At 50.8% G+C, this 21688-nt stretch overlaps 10 protein-coding genes across 10 annotated transcripts; 6 read left to right on the plus strand and 4 right to left on the minus strand.

Annotated features, from left to right (window-relative positions):
- Positions 1 to 76: 76 nt before the first annotated feature.
- Positions 77 to 1773, plus strand: An01g10340 (uncharacterized protein; the record flags this gene model as incomplete). Its single annotated transcript, XM_001389415.1, has 2 exons — positions 77 to 868; positions 934 to 1773. 2 exons carry the CDS (start codon positions 77 to 79, stop codon positions 1771 to 1773), a joined length of 1632 nt encoding a protein of 543 aa, XP_001389452.1.
- Positions 1774 to 3279: 1506 nt separating this feature from the next.
- Positions 3280 to 6607, plus strand: An01g10350 (uncharacterized protein; the record flags this gene model as incomplete). The annotated part of the gene is made up of 6 exons (XM_059751055.1): positions 3280 to 4091; positions 4152 to 5131; positions 5185 to 5481; positions 5537 to 5608; positions 5668 to 5755; positions 5812 to 6607. The coding sequence occupies 6 exons, from the start codon at positions 3280 to 3282 to the stop codon at positions 6605 to 6607; spliced, it is 3045 nt and encodes a 1014-aa protein (XP_059599748.1).
- A 451-nt stretch (positions 6608 to 7058) lies between these two features.
- On the minus strand, positions 7059 to 8945 carry An01g10360 (uncharacterized protein; the record flags this gene model as incomplete). Its single annotated transcript, XM_001389417.3, has 7 exons — positions 7059 to 7231; positions 7293 to 7740; positions 7792 to 8023; positions 8081 to 8241; positions 8310 to 8473; positions 8523 to 8625; positions 8691 to 8945. The coding sequence occupies 7 exons, from the start codon at positions 8943 to 8945 to the stop codon at positions 7059 to 7061; spliced, it is 1536 nt and encodes a 511-aa protein (XP_001389454.1).
- A 33-nt stretch (positions 8946 to 8978) lies between these two features.
- Positions 8979 to 11308, plus strand: An01g10370 (uncharacterized protein; the record flags this gene model as incomplete). Its single annotated transcript, XM_059743563.1, has 6 exons — positions 8979 to 9078; positions 9220 to 9591; positions 9795 to 9879; positions 9930 to 10166; positions 10269 to 10345; positions 11160 to 11308. The coding sequence occupies 6 exons, from the start codon at positions 8979 to 8981 to the stop codon at positions 11306 to 11308; spliced, it is 1020 nt and encodes a 339-aa protein (XP_059599749.1).
- A 903-nt stretch (positions 11309 to 12211) lies between these two features.
- Positions 12212 to 14556, minus strand: An01g10380 (uncharacterized protein; the record flags this gene model as incomplete). The annotated part of the gene is made up of 2 exons (XM_001389419.3): positions 12212 to 12627; positions 12693 to 14556. 2 exons carry the CDS (start codon positions 14554 to 14556, stop codon positions 12212 to 12214), a joined length of 2280 nt encoding a protein of 759 aa, XP_001389456.3.
- Positions 14557 to 14999: 443 nt separating this feature from the next.
- Positions 15000 to 15584, plus strand: An01g10390 (hypothetical protein; the record flags this gene model as incomplete). The annotated part of the gene is made up of 3 exons (XM_059743578.1): positions 15000 to 15122; positions 15320 to 15418; positions 15495 to 15584. The coding sequence occupies 3 exons, from the start codon at positions 15000 to 15002 to the stop codon at positions 15582 to 15584; spliced, it is 312 nt and encodes a 103-aa protein (XP_059599750.1).
- Positions 15585 to 16339: 755 nt separating this feature from the next.
- On the minus strand, positions 16340 to 17695 carry An01g10400 (hypothetical protein; the record flags this gene model as incomplete). The annotated part of the gene is made up of 5 exons (XM_059743584.1): positions 16340 to 16531; positions 16586 to 16683; positions 16940 to 17025; positions 17120 to 17250; positions 17468 to 17695. The coding sequence occupies 5 exons, from the start codon at positions 17693 to 17695 to the stop codon at positions 16340 to 16342; spliced, it is 735 nt and encodes a 244-aa protein (XP_059599751.1).
- Positions 17696 to 18502: 807 nt separating this feature from the next.
- An01g10410 (hypothetical protein) lies at positions 18503 to 18724 on the plus strand (the record flags this gene model as incomplete). Its single annotated transcript, XM_059743590.1, has 2 exons — positions 18503 to 18586; positions 18650 to 18724. 2 exons carry the CDS (start codon positions 18503 to 18505, stop codon positions 18722 to 18724), a joined length of 159 nt encoding a protein of 52 aa, XP_059599752.1.
- Positions 18725 to 20108: 1384 nt separating this feature from the next.
- An01g10420 (hypothetical protein) lies at positions 20109 to 20462 on the minus strand (the record flags this gene model as incomplete). The annotated part of the gene is made up of 2 exons (XM_059743599.1): positions 20109 to 20331; positions 20395 to 20462. The coding sequence occupies 2 exons, from the start codon at positions 20460 to 20462 to the stop codon at positions 20109 to 20111; spliced, it is 291 nt and encodes a 96-aa protein (XP_059599753.1).
- Positions 20463 to 21228: 766 nt separating this feature from the next.
- Positions 21229 to 21391, plus strand: An01g10430 (hypothetical protein; the record flags this gene model as incomplete). The annotated part of the gene is made up of 2 exons (XM_059743602.1): positions 21229 to 21234; positions 21305 to 21391. The coding sequence occupies 2 exons, from the start codon at positions 21229 to 21231 to the stop codon at positions 21389 to 21391; spliced, it is 93 nt and encodes a 30-aa protein (XP_059599754.1).
- Positions 21392 to 21688: the final 297 nt, after the last annotated feature.

The following is a 21688-nucleotide window of genomic DNA, read 5'->3' on the forward strand; positions in this document are numbered from 1 at the left end:
TTCCTTCTATCTCCCCATCTGTATCTTTTCACCTTATCGTCGCGTCGTCTCAAGTCGCACGAATCGCGTCCCGACCATGTACGACTTCACCGTCCACGGCGAGGCGAACCCAGCCGTCATTCGCGTCGGCCTGCCTCCTTCGTCCCTCTTGAAATTCCCTCCCAGCGAGCTCCCGGCAACCGTCCCCGCTCCTGTGATCTCCGAGCCGACATGGAACCAGCCCTTCAACATCCCGCCGAAGCTCTACAACCAGCTGTTGGACGTGCGCGTTCCGATTACAATCGCGAGTGTGTACGCTGTGACGGTGGTCCTCGTCAATCGCCTTAACAAGAGTCGGGGCTACAAGCCTTACGGATTCAGCCAGACGCGTCTCTTCAAGCTTTTCGTCATCCTCCACAACGTTTTCCTGGCTATTTACTCAGCATGGACTTTTGCGGGCATGATCCGTGCGTTCCGCAGCTCATGGCCCAGTCGGGATGATCCCAACTACGTCGCAGCTGTTGCCGATACGCTGTGCAAGATCAATGGACCCCGGGGTTACGGTAACGCGGCTACGTACGACACTACCGTTGACCAGTGGACCTTCCGCAACCCCGAGTTCAGTCTGGCTGCAGGAGGTGTCCCGGACCCCTCCGATCTTGGTCGTCTCTGGAATGAGGGTCTGGCCTTCCTCGGCTGGATCTTCTACCTGTCCAAGTTCTACGAGGTCCTTGACACCGTCATCATTCTGGCCAAGGGTAAGAAGAGCTCGACCCTGCAGACGTACCATCACGCCGGTGCCATGATGTGCATGTGGGCGGGTATCCGTTACGTCGCAGCTCCTATCTGGATCTTCACCTTGGTCAATTCTGGAATTCATGCTTTGATGGTATGTGAAGCGCGCCCCGTATTGTGTTTGGTTTGTTGCTCATATGTTCTGACCGTCAAATGCAGTACACCTACTACACTGTGACTGCTCTGCGCATTCGCGTCCCCACCGTGATCAAGAGATCCTTGACCACCATGCAGATTACCCAGTTTGTCATTGGCTCTGCTATGGCTGCCTCCTACCTGTTTTTCAGCTACACTCTACCCGTGGGCCAGACCGCTCCGGCCTCTCCTGTTGACACCCCGACTGTGCCGGCGGGTACTGCCGGTGCTGGACTTGTGCCATGGCTCAAGAAGCTCGGGTTCCGCGCTGCGGGCGCGGAAGGTATTGCCGAGAACGTGGGCGTCCCGGAGGCTGCTGCTGGTGTGCGCGTCCTTCATGTCGGACCGATGGTTACCTGCATGGACACCAGCGGCCAGGGTTTCGCCATCTGGCTCAACGTGATGTACCTTTTGCCTTTGACCTACCTCTTTGCCCGGTTCTTCGTTCGTTCGTACCTCTACCGCAAGGAGCCCGGTCCCCGGCAGCCGACTCAGCTGCACGCCGCTGAGAAAGCCGGAATGGATGCTCTGCGAGGTGTGAGCCGCGAGATTCGCAAGGCCGTTGAGGTGAACGGAGAGACCAGTGAAGCTACCGAAGATGAGGCGGTGAACAAGATCCAGGCCCTCCGGGCAACGAAGAACCAGCAGAAGCCTGCCGAGAACTCTCCTATTCGCACCCGCGCAACTGCTGCCAAGCAGAAATCGCGTGTCGCGGGCAGCGATGCCGACTCCGACTCGGGTTTCTCGACCGTCAGCAGCAAGAAGGGTGCCAAGAAGGCGACTAAGGAAGAACTGCAGAGCTCTACCATTGTCGTGGACCCCAAAGCCTCTAACCCGTACGAGGTTCTGGATCGCTCGGCATAAATCTCCGGCGGCACTGGTTATGGGTGACTTGTCTGGAACCCGAAATCAGTCTAGAAGGAATAAAATATTTTTACGAAGATCAAACCGGGGCTGCATAGCATGTCGCCTCGGCCCGAATCGCTACATCGGCCTCCATCGTGGCGGTTCGGGGATGTACGATACGTCGGTCGGTTTCCCAGGATTCCTCGACCATCCTGCATCTTGCAGGACCCGCAGTTTACCCCCGCCGGGCCCGGGTTGTTCCCTATCTGATGGCTCAGTGTATCCGAAGTGGTCGCCGTTAGACTAGCAGCCTATCCACGGGCCCGGTTGCATACGGTTTCCTAATGTACTTTGCTTCTCTTGAACAGCTTCTCTTGGATTATTTGTCTTCTCTGTTTCACCTCTGCTGTTCATAATCATTCCCCGTTTACCTTCAGATAGATTTCTATTTATCGTGTGTGTACATACTTCTTTTTTGGGAACCTCATCCACCGCTGGAGATGGAGGCTGTTGGTTAAGGTGTCGGGACGGAATTGGAAAAGTTTTTGTAATTTACTCGACAGAAACAGCTTGGAATTGACAGTTTCATTATATTATTCGAGTCTCTAATAGCCTTCTCGTGGTAGATTTGTTGGAACTGATGGTGGTGTCGTGGTCATGTGCGCGCTGTCTAATTCTGAGTTGCAATCCTGATCCCGCCATCATCATCCTCTGCCGTGTTTACGACCATTCCCATCTCGAGTCTCGTCACAATTCTTATAAGAAATACAACCTGTTTCATCAACGGATGACCTCACTCAACGGAAGCTCATCCAATTATCTCCTTCCAACTTTCGAGAATACGTTTGCTCGCTTTGTCCTTGGGTTCTGTGATCAAGGGTAACGGGGTGTTGCTTACCTCGGCACAGCATCACTGCGTCAAGACAGGCATTTATCGAGCCATCCGATTCCCCCACAGGAAAATTGCACCCCGACAATCACTCTGAATGGAGGAAAAACCCGGCCTGGTTTCCCCACAGACCAGGTTCACCCCACATTGGCTGACACCTCCGCCGGACTTGTGCAGTGCAAGCTTGAGTCTACAATGGTTTGGGTCCCTGGGTGTACTCCACCACGAACCCTGTCTCATGTCCTCATTAAGCTAGCACTATCGGCACCCTTTATCATTGGCTCTTCGGCCTTCCTGGCCTTTCGAAGGAAGGTGTAGCCTAGTCCTCTTCATCTAATGAACGAGAATTCTGAGCTCGCTTGGCAGTCGTTAATTTCATGACAGAGCCATTGTGGATAGTGTCATTCGGACTTACGCTCTCAGAAACTTTCGGAAATAAACTTGAGTTTATGGATTCTACGCCACTAATTCAGCTAGACAGCGGGGCCTGAAGTCATGAGAGTTATGATGCTAAACATTTTTCCTCGATTGAACGCGGGCTATAAATTAGACCTTATGGCCCGGAGTGTCAAAGATGGGTAATCCTGACAGGCATTCATCCCTGCTCCTACATCAGGTCAGTGCAGGGAGCAACCATGACGCGGATCACCAAGTTATGCGTTCTCCTACTCTCCAGTATAGGTCTTCTGGCCGCTGCCCAGAACCAGACGGAGACTGGGTGGCCACTTCACGATGATGGCCTGACCACAGACGTCCAGTGGGATCATTACAGTTTCAAAGTCCATGGTGAGAGGATCTTTGTCTTCTCTGGCGAATTCCATTACTGGCGCATTCCAGTCCCTGGCCTATGGAGGGATATTCTTGAGAAGATTAAAGCTGCAGGCTTTACGACTTTCGCATTCTACTCGAGCTGGGCGTGGCATGCCCCGAATAATCACACAGTTGACTTCTCCACGGGTGCTCGCGACATCACGCCCATTTTCGAACTCGCAAAGGAGCTTGGGATGTACATCATCGTCCGCCCGGGTCCCTACATCAATGCGGAAGCCAGTGCAGGTGGCTTTCCTCTGTGGCTGACGACTGGCGACTATGGAACGTTGCGCAATAACGATTCGCGGTACACCGAAGCATGGAAGCCATACTTCGAGAAGATGACAGAGATTACTAGTCGCTACCAGATTACGAATGGCCATAATACGTTTTGCTACCAGATTGAGAACGAGTATGGCGATCAATGGCTCAGTGACCCGAGCGAGAGGGTTCCCAACGAGACAGCCATCGCCTACATGGAGCTTCTTGAAAGTAGCGCTCGTGAAAACGGTATTCTTGTGCCATTCACGGCAAATGACCCGAATATGAATGCCATGGCTTGGAGTCGCGATTGGTCCAACGCTGGAGGCAACGTCGATGTCGTGGGCTTGGATTCTTATCCTTCAGTAAGTGGCTTGTCGCTATTGATTGAAACTCGGCTCAGCTGACTTTCCAAGTGCTGGACTTGCGATGTCAGTCAGTGTACGTCCACCAATGGCGAGTATGTAGCCTACCAGGTTGTCGAATACTATGACTACTTCCTCGATTTCTCGCCAACAATGCCGTCGTTCATGCCCGAATTCCAGGGTGGCTCGTACAACCCCTGGGCTGGGCCCGAGGGTGGCTGCGGCGACGATACTGGAGTGGACTTTGTCAACCTCTTCTACCGGTGGAACATCGCCCAGCGAGTGACCGCCATGAGTCTCTACATGTTGTATGGAGGAACGAACTGGGGAGCGATTGCTGCGCCTGTCACGGCCACTAGCTACGACTATTCTTCCCCCATCTCTGAGGACCGCTCCATCTCGTCCAAGTACTACGAAACCAAGCTGCTGTCATTGTTTACACGCAGTGCACGAGACCTGACAATGACTGACCTCATCGGTAATGGAACGCAGTACACCAATAACACTGCTGTCAAAGCGTACGAACTGCGAAACCCTACAACCAACGCTGGATTCTACGTCACGCTTCATGAGGACTCAACTGTCGGCACTAACGAGGCGTTCAGCCTGCGCGTCAACACATCCGCGGGTAATCTGATCGTCCCCAGGCTCGGAGGCTCAATCCGTCTCAATGGCCATCAATCCAAGATTATCGTTACTGATTTCACTTTCGGCTCGGAGACCCTTCTGTACTCTACGGCCGAAGTCCTCACTTACGCTGTCATTGACAAGAAGCCCACCCTCGTCCTTTGGGTTCCGACAGACGAGTCCGGAGAATTCGCAGTGAAGGGCGCAAAATCCGGGTCTGTTGTATCGAAGTGTCAAAGCTGCCCTGCGATCAACTTCCACCAACAGGGCGGTAACCTCATCGTCGGATTCACTCAGTCCCAGGGAATGAGTGTTGTCCAGATTGACAACGACATCCGAGTGGTCCTACTGGACAGGACTGCGGCTTACAAATTCTGGGCTCCTGCTCTAACAGAGGATCCCCTTGTTCCGGAGGATGAGGCGGGTAAGAAATCCCAACAGACTCCTAATATTTCGAGTAACGAGCTAACCCACGAGTAGTTCTTATCCAAGGCCCGTATCTCGTTCGCTCTGCCAGCCTGGAGAAATCAACACTCGCAATAAAGGGCGACTCCATCAATGAAACCGCTGTGGAAATCTTCGCGCCTGAGAATGTCAAGACCATCACATGGAACGGCAAGCAGCTAAAGACTTCCAAATCCTCATACGGTAGCCTCAAGGCCACAATTGCTGCGCCTGCATCCATTCAATTGCCAGCGTTCACTTCGTGGAAAGTCAACGACAGCCTGCCGGAGCGCCTTCCGACATACGATGCCTCCGGTCCCGCGTGGGTTGGTCAGTACATCCTTTACTTCAACCCCTTTAACTCAATACTGACTAGTCCTCCCAGATGCAAACCACATGACAACCGCCAACCCCAGCAAGCCTGCCACACTGCCAGTCCTATACGCAGACGAATACGGTAAGCCAATTCTCTCCCATTCCCTTCCTAACAAACAAAGCCAAATACTAACCCGACAGGCTTCCACAACGGCGTCCGCCTCTGGCGCGGCTACTTCAACGGCACCGCCAGCGGAGTCTTCCTGAATGTCCAAGGAGGCAGCGCATTGTAAGCCCCATTCCCCCCTCCCACCTTTGCACAATCACATCTAACAACAAATCAAGCGGCTTCTCCGCCTACCTAAACGGCCACTTTCTAGGCTCCTACCTTGGCAACGCCTCCATCGAACAAGCCAACCAAACCTTCCTCTTCCCGAACAACATCACCCACCCAACCACCCAAAACACCCTCCTGGTCATCCACGACGACACCGGCCACGACGAAACCACCGGCGCCCTCAACCCGCGCGGCATCCTCGAAGCGCGCCTCCTTCCCTCCGACACCACTAACAACAGCACCTCCCCCGAGTTCACCCACTGGCGCATCGCCGGCACCGCCGGCGGCGAGTCCAACCTCGACCCCGTCCGCGGCGCCTGGAACGAAGACGGCCTGTACGCCGAACGAGTCGGATGGCATCTCCCCGGCTTCGACGATAGCACATGGTCCAGTGTATCATCGTCTTCGAGTCTATCCTTCACCGGGGCGACGGTCAAGTTCTTCCGGACTACGATTCCCTTGGATATCCCGCGTGGCCTGGACGTATCCATCTCATTTGTGTTGGGTACCCCGGACAATGCACCTAATGCGTATCGGGCACAGCTGTTCGTCAACGGATACCAGTATGGACGATTTAATCCGTATATTGGGAACCAGGTGGTGTTCCCGGTTCCCGTCGGGGTGTTGGATTATACTGGGGAGAATACGATTGGGGTGGCGGTGTGGGCGCAGACGGAGGATGGGGCGGGGATCACGGTGGATTGGAAGGTGAATTATGTGGCGGATAGTTCGTTGGATGTGAGTGGGTTGGAGACCGGGGAGTTGAGGCCGGGGTGGAGTGCGGAGAGGTTGAAGTTTGCTTGATTTAGTTATGGGTATATTGGTGTATAGTTAAAAGGTGAATTAAGGTTCTTGTTGATTTGGTTTTGGTTGTATGTCGTTGGTAGTTCAAATCGTATTTGAGGATCATGTCTACTTCATGGAAGTACTGGAGTTGATTAAGTGGTCTTGGAAGTTCTGGTGGATAAGTAACAGGTGATTAGGGTTCTTAGTGACTGTACTATTTGGTAGGATGTTGTATTCCAAACCACGTTGTATAGTAGATCATGTCTTCATTCTATACCCAAACATAATAAATTCTCACATCGTAATGCATCGTGCATACTCGTCATGATAGCCAGCTAATTACGTGACCCAAAATCTGATGAATGCTGTGTGCAAAGGTATACTACCGAACCCATAACCATAACCATAACCATAACCCGCTCGGGGGTATAAAACAAACCATAACAATCCGTAGTCCTAACAAAACAATCTAAACCAAGAAACGGAAGCCCCGGGAGCTGGCCTGGCCCGGGACACCTCCGCCGTCGCCCAGGCCCTCGCCACGATCGAGCTTCTTGTTTAGTCGGACGAGGATGAAGCGGAGGGCGGTGGCAGACAAGATGGCGACGAAGGCGGTGACGCAGTTGACGGTCATAGCAGTGACTAGGATTATAGTTAGTGTTTTTATTTTCATGAGATAGTAGATGGGATGAAGGGGACTTACCGAATCGTGGCGCATCACTGTCGGGATACATGTAACTGGCATAGATACTGCTGGCATTACTGACACAGTTGATACCTGCCAGAGCAGCGGCACGCTTCGAAGCGGGACGAGGAAGGGTGCTTGAGATCCAACCCAGGGCTACCACATAGCCGGTGTACAAGGATGGGACCATCAGCATCATAGAGACGTAGCGGGGAGCGATGCTGGTGGTAGTAGCAGCGAGAATGAAAGCCACGACGGAGATGTATAGGGGGAGGGTGATGTGGAAGTAACGCTCGCCGGTGCGATCGGCATGCCAGGCATTGGCAAAGGCACAGATGACGGCTAGGACGTATGGGGGAGCTGTGAGAAGAAGCGTCTCGATGTTGCCGTAGTTGAGGGTCTTGACGACAGTGGGGAAGAAGTTTGTGACGGAGGCCGAAGAGACAATGCACAAGATGAGCAGCATCTAAGTGTGTAAGCTGAGTGAAGAAGAATGTCTTGGTAACTGAATACTTACAAGAATCCAGGTCTTGATATCGGTAAAGGCCAATTGCACACCGTGGAGGAAGGTCTGTTGTTCACTGTCCACCCAGTCGTCCTCACCAATGTCCTCTTCCAGCCGCCAAGCGGCCAGCTGCTTCTCTTCTTCGGTGAGCCAAGAAGTGGTTCTGGGGAAGTTGGGCAGAATGAAGATGGAGATGGCGGCAACCACGATGGTAATTGCACCCTCGATGATGAAAAGCCAGCGCCTGTTACTCTCAAGTCAGCACTGTCCACGTCTTAGATCTTTTACCATGGGAACTAACCAAGCACGAAGACCCATCTTGTAGTCCATGTTCTCCGTGATACCCGCTGCGATAAGGCCAGAGAACGCTCCTGAAATCAGGGAGCCAGAGTAAAGGGCTGCAGTGCGGAACCCAAGTTCTTTGCGAGTGTACCAGGCACTGAGGAAATAAAGACAGCCAGGCTAGGAGGGGAAAATTAGAAGTCAGTAAAATGTCCCAAAGTAGAATCCTTTTTGAAGCAGCAACGTACGAAGTAAGCAGCTTCAACGAAACCCAAGAAGAAGCGAACTACGACCAAGCCGGCATAGTTCTGAGCTCCCGCCGTGCACGTAGAGATGATACCCCATAGCATCATGGCACCAGGAAGGTAGAGGGCAGGCTTTCCGAACTTGTTCAGAAGCAAATTGGAGGGAACTGGTATCGTCAGTGTCTCATGCCCTGACGTTGAGATGTCTGTACCTACTTTGCATCAACAGATAACCCACGAACAGAATACTGACACAGGTCTGATATTCCACGCCCTGCAAGTTCAAGTCGGTAACGAGACCAGCGAGTTTGGCAGCAGCCTGATAGCATCCAGAATCGTGAGCACAGGAATGAGAGCATCGATAGACTTCAGCATGCCACTTACGATGTTATTCCGGTCCAGGTAATTAAGGATATACATGATGATGATCATGGGTAGAAGACGCAGGTCAATCTTGCGGACCAGGGCCTTCTCGGCCCTCTCACGCTCCTCGGGAGAGAGACTGGCCACATAGGCCGGGGCCTCTTTCTTGGGGTTGGGTTTATCGGCATTGGCCACCCCGTCGGTCACGATCTCGACGTTGTCGACATGACTCTTGTCGAAGTCCCGTTCGACATCTTGAGAAGTTCTAGGGGACATGATTTGTCTCCGACGATCTGACAGTAGCCTTCTATGAGGCAAAAAGGAGGAGACAATGACAATGACAATGACAATGACAATGACAACGGGAGAATAAGGATAGATCAACAGGAGAGGGAGGGAAACGGGTCAAGTAAGGGACGGCAAGGGGAACAAGAGATAGGAAAGATTAGGAAGAGGGAGGGAGAAAGGGAGGAGGAGTAGAGCACGGGATCATATCATGATGGCAGCAGCAGTCGGGACCAGGGGGGCTTTTTGTTGTGTCAGGGAGCAGAGAACCGAGCGATGACGACCCGACGAGGTTCCCGAAAGATGGGGAGACCAACGGGGAAGCGAAGCCGCATGGCAATGGGGATCGGGAATGAATCCAACGATTCCAGTGTCAAGGAATGCCACCCCCGCCAATGGGGAAGACGGAAGCGGGGAGAGAGTCTGGAGATGAGATCAGGATCATTAGGGGAAACCGTCGGGACTGGTGGGATGCCATTTGTGGAGAGGGCCGACTGGCGTGGGGGTTCAGAAGAGAAGAAGAGGATGATGATGATATTATTGTATGGAGGAGAAGGGAAAAGATGGGATGAAGACACAGAGAGAGAGAGAGCGTGGGAGGCCATCAGCAGCATTCCGTGGGGGTTCCCGAGCGAGGGTCCTCTTACTTTCTCCACTTTCTCTCTCTACTCTCTCTTCTCTTTCTGCACTCCATCCAGCCCACGGGGCACACCTCTGCATCTCATCTTAAAACCCCGAGAAACAAGATATACATTTATCCATCGGCTAAGAGCTAATTCCTATCCTCTACAAGCATTTTTCAACTCTAACTTATTCCATCTGCATTCATTTGAGTAACAGAAAACTGCAAAAGCACACACATCCATCCCGCAATCCTCAACCCCAGACCAAAATCCCCCGAGGAAAACTTAAAAACCACTGGACGGTGCCAAGGAACCGGCCCGAAAAAAAGCTCTCTCACACGGTCGACCCCAGGCGGAAGATCCCTACCCTCAACCCCGGCTCTGGCTTCAACCGGTCATTTTCAAAGGATCAATCACATACTCCTCCGTACTTCCTGATGGATGGATGCAACTCCACCATGGTGGATATTGGTTGGTCATACGGGATACCACCACCCCCTCTTCCCCTTCCTTCACGCAGGAGAGTCACCGCTGGTTTGATTGATCATCATAAGTCCGTCAGCAAGTCCATCTCCGTCATCAATGGTAGGTAGGTAAGGAAGTTAGCCGGCGGACGGACCCGACTTTCAGCGAGGAGAGACCATGGCCATCGGGAAAAGAAGAATACGTACTTACTTGTTTGCTTGCTTAGCGACACGGGCATATCTCGCCCATGCCGGCTAGATCATCGATTCGGCCCCGTGTGCTCCCCGCCCCCGAACGAGGAAGGTAATGGAGAAAAGTAACTTTCAACGCCACACACACACAGAGAGAGAGATCAGGCCATGAAGGTCAGTAAGTACTACGGTAGTAACTCGTCCACGGTCCACAAAAGTACTACCTAGATGGAAAAACAAGTAGCACTTCGTAGGAATATCATAACCCGTGCCCATCGGGATCCCCCATGAGTCTAGCAGCCGAGTCTACTTCTACTCGCGTTACCTGCAAGCCTAGCTACATCATCCTCAACCCCAATAGAAAGATCCATAGATAATAACGTCGCAACCCAATCTTCCATCCATCCATCCAACCCTCAGAAACAGCCAAGCAAGGTAGCTACTAAACAAGTATTCAACCAATTTACCGTCCCCAGGTCCACCCCTCGGCAAAATGGGGGAGAGCAAATAATCGGCTTCCTTTTTCTCTTCTGCCAAGCATGTGTTTCCCCTAACTAACTTACCCCCGGCAACATGTGGCAGCTGATGCCGCAGAGACTTCTTTTCTTTTTTTCTTTTTCTTTTTCTTTTTCTTTTTCTTTTTCTTTTCTTGTTTGATTTCTTTCTGTGTTCTCGTTTCGCTTTCCCTCGGGATCTCTCGCGTGGTTTCGGGACCGGGGCCGGGTTTGCATGTAAATTTCCACTCTCTGGCTAACCCCATCGTAGATGAAAGCGTGGGGGTTAGTTACCCTACCCTTCCTCTTCTCTTGCCCCAGGGTTCTTATTTAGTGGCTGTCGCCGTCTCTTTCCAGTCCGACTTCTTTTTTTTACTTTATTGATAAAATACTTGATTCAATATTATCACGGTAGCTATGGTCTGAAAGTAGAATTACCCTCTTTCTTTCTCTTTGTCGGACACAAGAGTCAGAGGATAGCGGAATTGTTCAAGGACGTCGAGGGTTACGCGGTTCCGAATTCATCGGGATACACATCTACGGCCGACGGGTCTGCTGACTGGCCAGGCAACCCAACATAATATTGCGTAAGATGGGGAAAGAAGAAAATTGCATTGATAGTGCCAGTCAATGCTCGATGATGACGATGATGACGCGAGACATTCACTGTGTACCGGTCTCAGAAAGCTGTACACGGACAAAACGTCGATAAAAGAATCGGTGCTTGCAGTAAATAAAAACAGCAAAGGAAGGTTTCACGATGACACTATGAGACAATGTGCAAAGAGATGCTGCCCAATTTTCACGCTTGCAGAACATAACGAGACTTCAAAGAGACGGTGTGGCTTGCATGCAATGGTCGGCCAGGGATCGGGGCTCGAGGGAAGAAGGAAGACGATTAAAGAGGATGCGAAAAAGCACGAGCTGTGACAGGCCGCCGAGGGGGAAGGAAGTGCAAGAGTGAATCGGTGCCCAAATCCTGGGTGCGACGTAGATCGAAGCCAAATGATCCGGGCACGGGATCATTGGCGATGCCTCCCACATCCGATCTACTATTCTTCATTTGCTGTAGTAGAATCCCCATAAATCTCCATGCGCAGAATAACAAAAGAACACGACACAAGACCAGGACCTGAATATTGCTGTCGCCATAACTCCCAGAACGCGTAGCAAGCAAAAGTAAAAAACACAACAAAGGGGCGGCCCGGTGACATCCGTCCACTCGACGGACAATTAGACACCGAGTCAGCATGGGACTGAAGAGGGAAACCAAAAGACTCTCTAGCGGAAAAGAAACAGGTCTAGAAGCCACCAAGGCTCAATACCATGCCGTTGATAGATCCAACACTCCTCCTAAGGGTAAATAACACAAAACACGCAATAAGAACGCCATTCGATATGCAGCGGCTCAGAGAAAGTGAGTATAGATTTTTGACGTCTCGTGGACCTCCATCTCCTGTGCCATTGTTAGCACTGGATCAATTTCACGTCGAAGGGAGGAGGGGAAGTAAATTCCTCACCATTTTGAAGTTGTTCAGCTCCTCCTTGATTTGTTGGGCAAGGAGGGGAGTCAACCGGTTGCACGTGGCGATGTCACCGCGTCGATCGTATTCCCCGCTCGGCCATGTTTCGTGGAACTGAATCCGGGGGCTAAACACAAGGCTTTTCGGCATCATAGCTTGTGGGGTAATAGGCGCGCTCTTGGATTCGGAGGTCTGGAACCGCCCTTCGGATAGATAATCATCCTCGCCAGCAATTTTAACCGCGTCGGATCGCCGGTTACCTGACCGTGTCTGGTCTTCAGGGGTGCTGGGAACGCTGGAATGCGGCGAGTCATTGCTGTTCAAGTTTTCCGATGATTTGAGCACATATGTCTGGTTAGCCGGGTCCGAGTAGGTCTCTATATGGTGTGTTAGTACGACATATATCACAAGCAGGGATCATTTCATCGTAACCAAAACGTACTTTTCAGGATGCCCTTCCTCACAGCTGCCAGAACCTCCGCTCGCTCCCTGTCTCCTCCGACAATGCTTTTACGCGACTTGTCCAGGGCGCCATCTTCATGACTCACGGCGTTCGCTGCATCGGTTTCCACCTTAGAGAACAACGAGCTACCAAGAGCATGGTCTTGCGAGTCTGAGGTGACGGCCGTGCTTTTCCTCTCCGCTTCAATATTGACCACGGACAGCTGGGGTGCCATAGGCTCAATCATTACACCATCGGTCGAGGATGTGCTCACTACCGATTTCGGGCGGAAAAGCCCTACCAATGACCGCGTCGATCGTTTCATTCCCTTGCCCATTTTGCGAAGCATTATAGAGGCGGAGGAGGCTGTCGATGAAACGGAAAGATTGTCGGTGGAGCTGTTGAATATACGACCTTGGTGATGCGAGGAGTAAATGCTCTCGCCCAGGCCGCTCGCTTCCTGTTGTTCAGCTATGGCTGCCTGCTCTGGACCCAGCTCCTCTTGCAACAATTCCCTGCGAGCCCTCTCCGTGGCCATGGCTTCCCTTTTATTTTGCGAGGAAGCTTTGAGGAGCTCTGAAGCGCTACCAAACGAAAAGGCCCTCCTCAGCCTGGATTTCCCTGGTCGCTTGGGGTCGCCTTTTGTGATTTCGGCAAGACGCTGAGTAGCAAGGCTCTCCGTGGGAGCAGGCTGTGGAGTCGTGGAAGGCTGGGGTGCTTTTGGAGTCGGGGGTTTAGCGTCAACCTCGACCGGTTGAGACAGCGGTGAGGGTTTGTTCGGTCGCTTGCTGTCATCGGTCTTAGGTCCGCTCTTGCTGGATGACGCAGATTCGCTGTGCCCTGCATCGCGTACAGACGAAGTCGAAGAATGGGCGGACGGAATGCTTCCTTGAACTTCTCTGTGAGACTGTGCCGATCGGGGCCGCATGCTCTGATCGAAGTAGTCATGGCCACCTGCTGTCGGCGTCGGCGATGATGTGGGCAAGTGTAGCTGCATATTGATGAGACCAGCGTTATCAATGTTTCCCCAACTCCGGCGCCTATACCTCTTGGCTAACTCTGTCTGAGGCTTATCTGCACGAGTAGTATCATCAGCACTGGGCACGCGGACATGCCCAGGGCGACGGGGGGCATCCAGAGACACCCCCGCAAGGCCAGGAGTGCTCATGTGAAGTGAACTATCGTCCGTAGCCAACGTTGCAGAACGTGCAGGTGCCGGCCCGTTAGGCTGCGTAGAAGCGGGCTGGGCGCCCGCAGCATTTTCCGGTCGCCGGTTTCCACGACGATAACGGTCGGGGGACGGACGGGCCACAGTTGGTGAGGATATGTTCATGAAATTCGAAGAGGAGGGTGAGGGAAGGTTGACTGTCGAGAGCGGGCGCAGGGGAGCATCGGTACGTATTTGTCTGGTAGGAATCGCCGAGTCGTCTTTCGACATGTAGGAATGGACGGAGGAATTGGAGGAAGAAGTGGATACAGAACCAGCTGCAGGATGGGCGAAACGCGAGTTGACTCCGACGTTGGCGGGACTTGCAGACCCCTGAGGCACCGAGGGGGCTGAAGAAGTGCGATGCTCTGGCCTCAAATGAGGAGACAGTGACTGACGGGATTGCATGTTGGTTGGATTCGAGGGGTTGGGGGTGCTGGTGAAGGCGTAGGGGGCCACGACCTGGTGGCCCACTCTGTAGTTTCCCGAACTGCCGCTGTTGTTATAGGGGTTCCAGGACATCGTCGAGTTCCGCGGATTCTGTTGTTGCCCGGGTTGCGAGGAAGTTGTGAAGGTGCCCGAAGAAGAGGATGGTCGGGTTTGAAGCACAGAAACCGTGCCACTTTGCTGGGGGATTGTCTGTACCAACGCAGCCATGGTGTTCTCCTCCACTACCCGGAACGAAATAACATCCGACGCGTAGCTGACAGCGTCTCCGGGGAGAGAGGTGTCGACAGGTAAGCTCGTCGAATGTCCGCAGCGCCCAATCCAAAAGAACCAAGCCTAACGTCGATCAAGTTCGAGGGGAGAGGAAACAAGGGTAGAAAAAGGAGATAGATTGTAAGAAGGCAACAGGGGGAAAGTCTGTACTACACACAGTTGTCAGTCAGGATTGCACAAGAACAAGCCGGTCCAAACGCTACTAGTTGAACTCTCGAGGACCGATGTCTCTCCAACGCGAATGTGGTTGCCGTTTCGAAAGGGGGGTGTGCAAAGGCAAGCGGCGGAATGGGCTCGTACCTGTTTCTCAGGAAAGATGTCCCACCGGATTATACTGATACAACAATTAAGGAAAAGCGTTCGGTCGATGTAAAAAACGAATGCTGACGAGGACAAAAGAAACGAAAGGCTCGGATCAGGCGATCGAAGAGGGAGGAGAGCTGGCGACGAGGTACGACGTGCGGAACACAAGGCTCCAGGGATGGCAGAAGCTGTCTAGAGCGGTCGAGCCATGTACAAGAAAAGAAAAAAAGAAAAGAAAAGGAAAAGCAGAGCTAACAACAATGATGAATAGAGACAAGAAAGGAACAATGCCAAAATCAAATAGGAGATCGAGAAGGAAACGATAACCAGATCCTAGGCACCTTGTCTTCTGAATCAAGCAGAAGACGGGCCGCTCAGGGGGGGGAGGAGGAGGGAGGGAGGGAGGTGGGTGGTGAGAGCCGGGAAGGATGGGAAAAGAAAAGCAGAGAGGAAGGGTCAGGAAAGGAAAAAGGAAGAAGAGCAAGAGGGGCTGAAGGTGCGGGAGGGAGTAGATAGAAGGAGAGAGGGAATAGAATAGGGAGGAGGAGAGATAATGGGGGAGGGAGAGAGAGGAGAGGGAAAGAATGGGAATGATGGGATGCTGCGACTACAACTTTCTCTCTTTCTCTCTCGCGCTCTCAACTTTAGGGGAGACCGACTGACTTGACAGGCGGAGACAAGCGGACGGGATTTTCCAGAGAACGCGAGAAGGAACGCCAGGCACACACCCTCCCGAACCGTGCCCTGTATTTCCTTTTTACTTTTTGACTCTTTGGTTAGTATTTCTATGGTTATTATTCCTTTTTTTTATTTTTATTTTTGTTATTATTATTTCTTTCCCTCTTCGCATGTCACTTTTTGTTCTTCAGTGATGGTCTTTAAGAATAGCCCATGTGTATCTATTTCTTTTTCTTTTTTTTTTTGTTCGCTTCTCACGTTCGCTCCCTTCTTCAAACTAAGTTCGTTGAACCGACAAGGAGCAGAAAAAAGTAAAGAGATCAATTTGGGGGGGAGGCGCCCGATTAAAAATCCACGAGGGGAAACCCGATTGAAGTGTATCGTATGGACGTAGTAACTATGCAACATACGGATAGGGAAAGAAAATCTTTAAAGGCTCTGATCTGATCTCAAAGGCTCACGTCCAAGTAGGGGTGAGGTATTCTACGATTACTCTTATTGCAGCTGCAAATCATACCAGAAATATTCAAGAACTCGCCACGATTAAATCTCCCATATTATTAGTATTATCATCTCATGAAAGACCAAGGCATAGGGTGTGCATTTTGCCCGGTTCGAGAAAGTGGCCCTCCTTCACTTATCCTATCATCGAAACTAATATTATCAGGTAGATTAAATGTTCGAACGTCTCCTGAATCTCTTTCTCTCGCTCTTTTTCTCTTTTTTACCCCCCTCTGCATCAGTCAACCGCTCTGATTCGACCAGCTAGGCGGATGAGACTAAGACACCTTTGGGGCTGTACGGTAACTCCGGTTCCATATTGGTAACTGGTACTAAACTTAGGCTGGGAAACTAGCGGGTTGTAGTTCTGCGACCGTTGTTGCCATTCGGTAACCATCGTACCGCACATACGATTCGTCCCCAATAATACCTCCATATTACGTTAAGGTGCGGGTCGACCATTCCCCCCCTACAATGGCCTAACCCGACTCCATCCATGGGAGGTAATCGAAGGCGACGCTACTTGAGGACTTGGATAAACGATGTGCGGGTCTAACTGACTGAAGATGTCTTTGCATTCGCCTCATCGGCCCATCCTCCCTTGTTTGATAGGAGATGTTCTTTGTGGGGGATTTGGCCCTCCGACACGGAGAGTAATAGCTGGACCTCTTGCTTACATTACCAGATCTCTGTAACAGTTGGTATTAGTGGTCAACTGCCGAGTACGCGCAATAGTAGTAGTAAGTGGAGGATTAGAGAGCCGAACTCCTTATCTCTTTTCTTTTCTTGTTTTTGTCTCTTTTTTTGTTTTCGTTCCTTCTAAATTTTTTTTTTTTACCTTTTCTGGGGGGTTCCGTGCAGTTCTTCCTTAGATCTTTGGCGTGCGACCAACATCGATAATTGACACCAGATGTATTATTATTACTGAAGAAAAACAACAGAACGTGCTAAATGCATAAGACCATAATCAACTGGAACCAATTAGTACTGTCTAGTAACCTGAATAGTCCAATCGGACTAGCAAATTGGAAGCTGATTTGCGACCACACGCCTGCTAAAATTCTTAGCTGTCACGCCATGACTACCAAATGGGGTCTGCCTCCAAGGACCAAGGAACTGAGCCCAAGCACGGAAGCTCGGAGAAACAGCCTGGAGAGAGCTAGTAACTAGCACTTAACTAGCACTATGTCTACTTACTACTACTTTTGGTACTTAACTTAGTAGTAACAGTCGCTAGGTAACGATGGTGTCTACCTCGGCCGCTGGCACTGGTCCGAATGCTTAGGCGATCGCGTGTGCAAATAGTAACTATGAACCGTGTGCATGTATCAGACTAATGGTTTAATCTTTTATTTTCCTACATTACCAGTGACAGGAAAACTCTCCTGGCCATGTCCCGACTCAGGGAATGCTGATCTCTACCAGTGGAAACCTCCCGTGAGGGATTCCGCGGTTCAGTTCGTTCCACCGAGAGTAACCTAATCGATAGCCCACGGTCCGTGTGCCCGCCAATGCCGTGAAGTTGAAGTGACCGGTATCCACGGAGTTTCGTCGCAGCCTCCAACACACGTACACACTCCCGGTTGTGTACCATGGGAAGGTTCAGACTCCCGAATCAATAGATAATAACCTTATTAGACCTCTTACTACGGTTGTGTACATGATGTCAGCTATGATACTCGAGACTGATATCGCATTTTCTCATCCCTGAGCCCGGTTCTGAATCCATCTACAGCAGTGCAGAGGGTATGTTGTGCGGGAATCTCAACCCTATGGCCACCTGTTTGTCAGCTACAAGCTATAGCCAAGAAAGAACGTGTGTCTCCCAGTTGGGTGGGAGAGACAACGCAATAGACTTGAATTGGATCTGAGTGATCTGAGATGCCGGGCCAATTGCAAACGAGACCGATGTACAGTCAATCTTCTGATTAGAATTTGGACTATTGATGCAGTGCAATGCAATGCCCAGTATTTGACATACCAGTTTGCTTCCAGTGACACGGTTTGCGGTTCCTCCCCGCTTCGAAAATATATTATCATAGATCTTGGTGATCGCGTATATTACGGAGTACACGCCTGAAGACTACTATACAGTGATAGGGAATAATACGATGACGAAGGTTGGTCAAGCAATGGCGTTCTTAAGCAGAACCATCCGGAAGCCACCCTTTTACTATATTTTCTCACTAGTACTACCGGAATACTGTTGCCGCAGGTCGGAATGCGCTATATGCTTCGGGAGGTTCTGGAATCGGTCAATGCACTCGAATCCTAGTTGCATATATTTCGGCAACGCTTACCCTCGAAAATACCACGACAATCGGGGGCTTAGCATACCTATACTTCGTATATAATCAATAAGCATGCAAGCTGAAACTATAAGGATTTGCTAAACGTAAAGATGGCGAAGCGAGGAGAGCTCAAAAGATTCAATAGCTTAGCCACAAGGGATATCCGCCGTATTCCAATCGACTTGCGACTGTCGGTGAGCAACTCTGCCTGACTGGTCTCACTCAGTGAGTGACCACCTACATACACTTTCCATTAGGTTAGCTCACTGTTTATCGCACGTGTTGGGTGTGCAAGCTACGGCCCAAACCACACAACCACAATGACTATCTAGATGGATGATAGGAGGGTAGTAGTACATCAAGCCGGCTGATAAGTCGCGGGCGCGGGTTGACTCGGTGCGTGCGGAGATTGTAGTGGACAGGCCCACCACTACTAACTACTAAGGTACCGATTGTCATCCACATTCGCCCCTTCGCTACCAGCTTGTCAAGATAATCTACAATTTCAGTCTGACTTTTGGAAACCAGAAGGCAACTGCCATCGCTTGGCTGGCATCATTTTTCAACGGTCGTCGCGAGAAAGACGGGGCGTGAGCTGCAAGTTTCCCAAGAAGTGGATGTATCCTCCATCAATCGTCTATCCCCGGTTTAGTGCCATTGCAGATCCCCTGTAAGGAGTTCCCGCGTGATCGACAAGCAACGTCGCCATCTCAACATCTTATTCGGGGCTTTGCCTTCCAACCGCGTCACTTCCATGCTAACTTGACAGACGGCCCCGGCGGGCGCATATCATCACCAATCTTGCAGTCTTATTCATGGTTGGCGTACCAGTGTACTTGCTCCTAGTAACATCCATCCTTCCCTTTTGCAGAAACGAAGGAAAGAGGAACGTTTTTCGCTGTAATCAGATCTCAGTTCGTTTCAAGTAGTACTATGTTCCGATGCCGCAGTTGGCAAGCACGGGCGATTCCCATTCGCGTGGTTTCCCTTCCACTGCATAAACCATGGATCCTGGGCCAAGTTTGAACTTAGCGAGTCAGCGAGTCAGGAAGCATCAATTTCAGCTCTTCTTGTCAATGCAATTTCTCCAGGATCCACTATCGCAGAGTACCTCGGTGAAAAAAAGTGGGAAAACAATTTTGAGAAAATTATGCATGGACTCGGTAACATGTTGCCTGAATGCTCATCGGATTGCAAAGTACGAAAAGGAAAAAAAAAAAGTGGATATCTTCTGGTTCCGAAATGTACACAGTGACCGGACGAGCATCATACGGTGCGGAGAGTCTCCTCCGTAGCATCGGACGTCAACCGCGGTTTCACCGTTTTAACCCGACTATCATTCAGTCGGACCCAGGTTCATACGAATTCCGAACTGTCGAAATTTAGGTCAAATACTGTTTAGTTATGCTACTAATATTGATAGTATATTAGGCGCAATATAATCAGGACTGTTTGTTGTCCCTGGATGCCGGAATGGTTATCCGAGCATCCGAGCAAAGGCCGACATGGACGCATGTCATAAACCCATCATGATGCCAGCAATTAATTAGCTAATAATTATAGGATATAACTTGTCAATGAATTGCAGTGGCTGGCCTGAACGCCAACGAACCGACCAACCCACCTACGCAGGGTGCCTGACCATTGGTTTGCCTTATGCTTAATTGCACTGCTCGTACCATATTAGTTAACGGCTGTCAGTTACCCCAAGTGGTGTCATTGTCGGCCGTTGGGATGGATCAGTGGCGCTTTCGACTGGTAGCTCACGTTGACGTGTATCTCAATAGCGGGGACAGCGAAAATGCGGAGTTTAGAGATCCAGGTCCAAAAAGCCAGATATCCGGACAAGGTTCCTACCATTGGATGGCCCAACCGCACGGTCCTCTCTAATATAGAGCCTTGGAACCTGGGGAGTAACCTGACACGGACATGCTGGTTGCTACGACGCAAACGGAGTGGCAGATGCTGATTTCTCCAAGAAGTTGGTGGACGAGCTTCCTACCGACGAATTCTTCCTTGATAACTGCAGTGGTTGAGCATCCGCAATGCGTTAGCTATAAGACCCAACATACTCACCTAGGTAAGACGTTGAATCATCCGATTAACCCAAGAAATAGTCACTGCTACTCTCTTGGCGTCCATGGACCAATTGTTAGGGGCCATCAGCCTAGCACGAGCAAAGCGCGCCTGATTGTTCCAATCCCGCCTCAAACGGAGAATCCCTTATATCCGGGGAAACCAAAGTGTGGAGTACATACAGTAGTGGGCAGCACCGAAGGACCGTCTCGTCTACTGTAGTCTAGCCATGCCATGGATCCTCACACGCAAACATGTCAGGTGGCCTTTATCACTGCTTGACTGCTAGTATCATTACAAAGTGCTTCGTAGTGTCAAGCTAGTAAGGAATAGTAAGAGTTCATGTCTGCGGACATGGCTCCTTCGGACAGTCATCGGTCGGAAACGGCGCCTCATTCTCTACCCAGATCTTCCCCTGGTGTTCTCTTGAGTTTAGACATCGTACTTTAGGCAGAAACTGGGAGCAATTACTCCGGACTCCGTACTTTGCCAGCGAGTATCCTGCTTGGTCCGGTCGCAACCATCCAGGGGCTAGAAAATATAGTAGTATTGCTACACTTATGACTACTAGATACTAGTGAGACGGTACTTACTAGTAAGCCTGGGCTTTATATCCGAACCTCCTCAAAAAGGTAGGAACCGTCAGAGCCAATCGATCTCCTTCCCCCTTGGGACCTCTAAATCCCGCATTATCATTCGGGCGCATACCGGCTTATCACGAAATGGTGCCCCTCAAAAGACAACACATTAAAGAGTCAAAATGAAGGTAAGGGATAAGAACGACCACCACAATTATCCCTCACAAGGATAGATGATAACTTCATGATTGGTCACAGGAAACTGAAATTTCCCGCCCGCTCGCCATCTTGGTCAGTTCTGCGGCCGAGATTGAGATCCCCTTCTCCTGTTTAGAGAATGATTAAATAATAGAAAAAATAGAGTCATGATGCCTGAAATTCCTTCCTTCCGCTACTAGTTAGTTGATCGAGCTAAGCAGGACACATCACTCTGCATTTGATTATCGACCTACTGCATGTTCTAGGAAACATTGTAACCGGGATATACCTGAAACACCGAGCGACCCTCTGATCTGTCCTGGCATAATAAGCCGTTTAACGATACATTGTTTTGTTCCCTGCAAGCTGCACGGTAGGGGGAGATAGATACTACCTCGAAAGGGGATCATCGGTACAGGGTACTCCGCACTTCTTTCTGGTCCA

The sequence above is a fragment of the Aspergillus niger genome (assembly GCF_000002855.4).
Source record: "Aspergillus niger supercontig An01".
Classification (NCBI taxonomy): Eukaryota; Fungi; Ascomycota; class Eurotiomycetes; order Eurotiales; family Aspergillaceae; genus Aspergillus; species Aspergillus niger.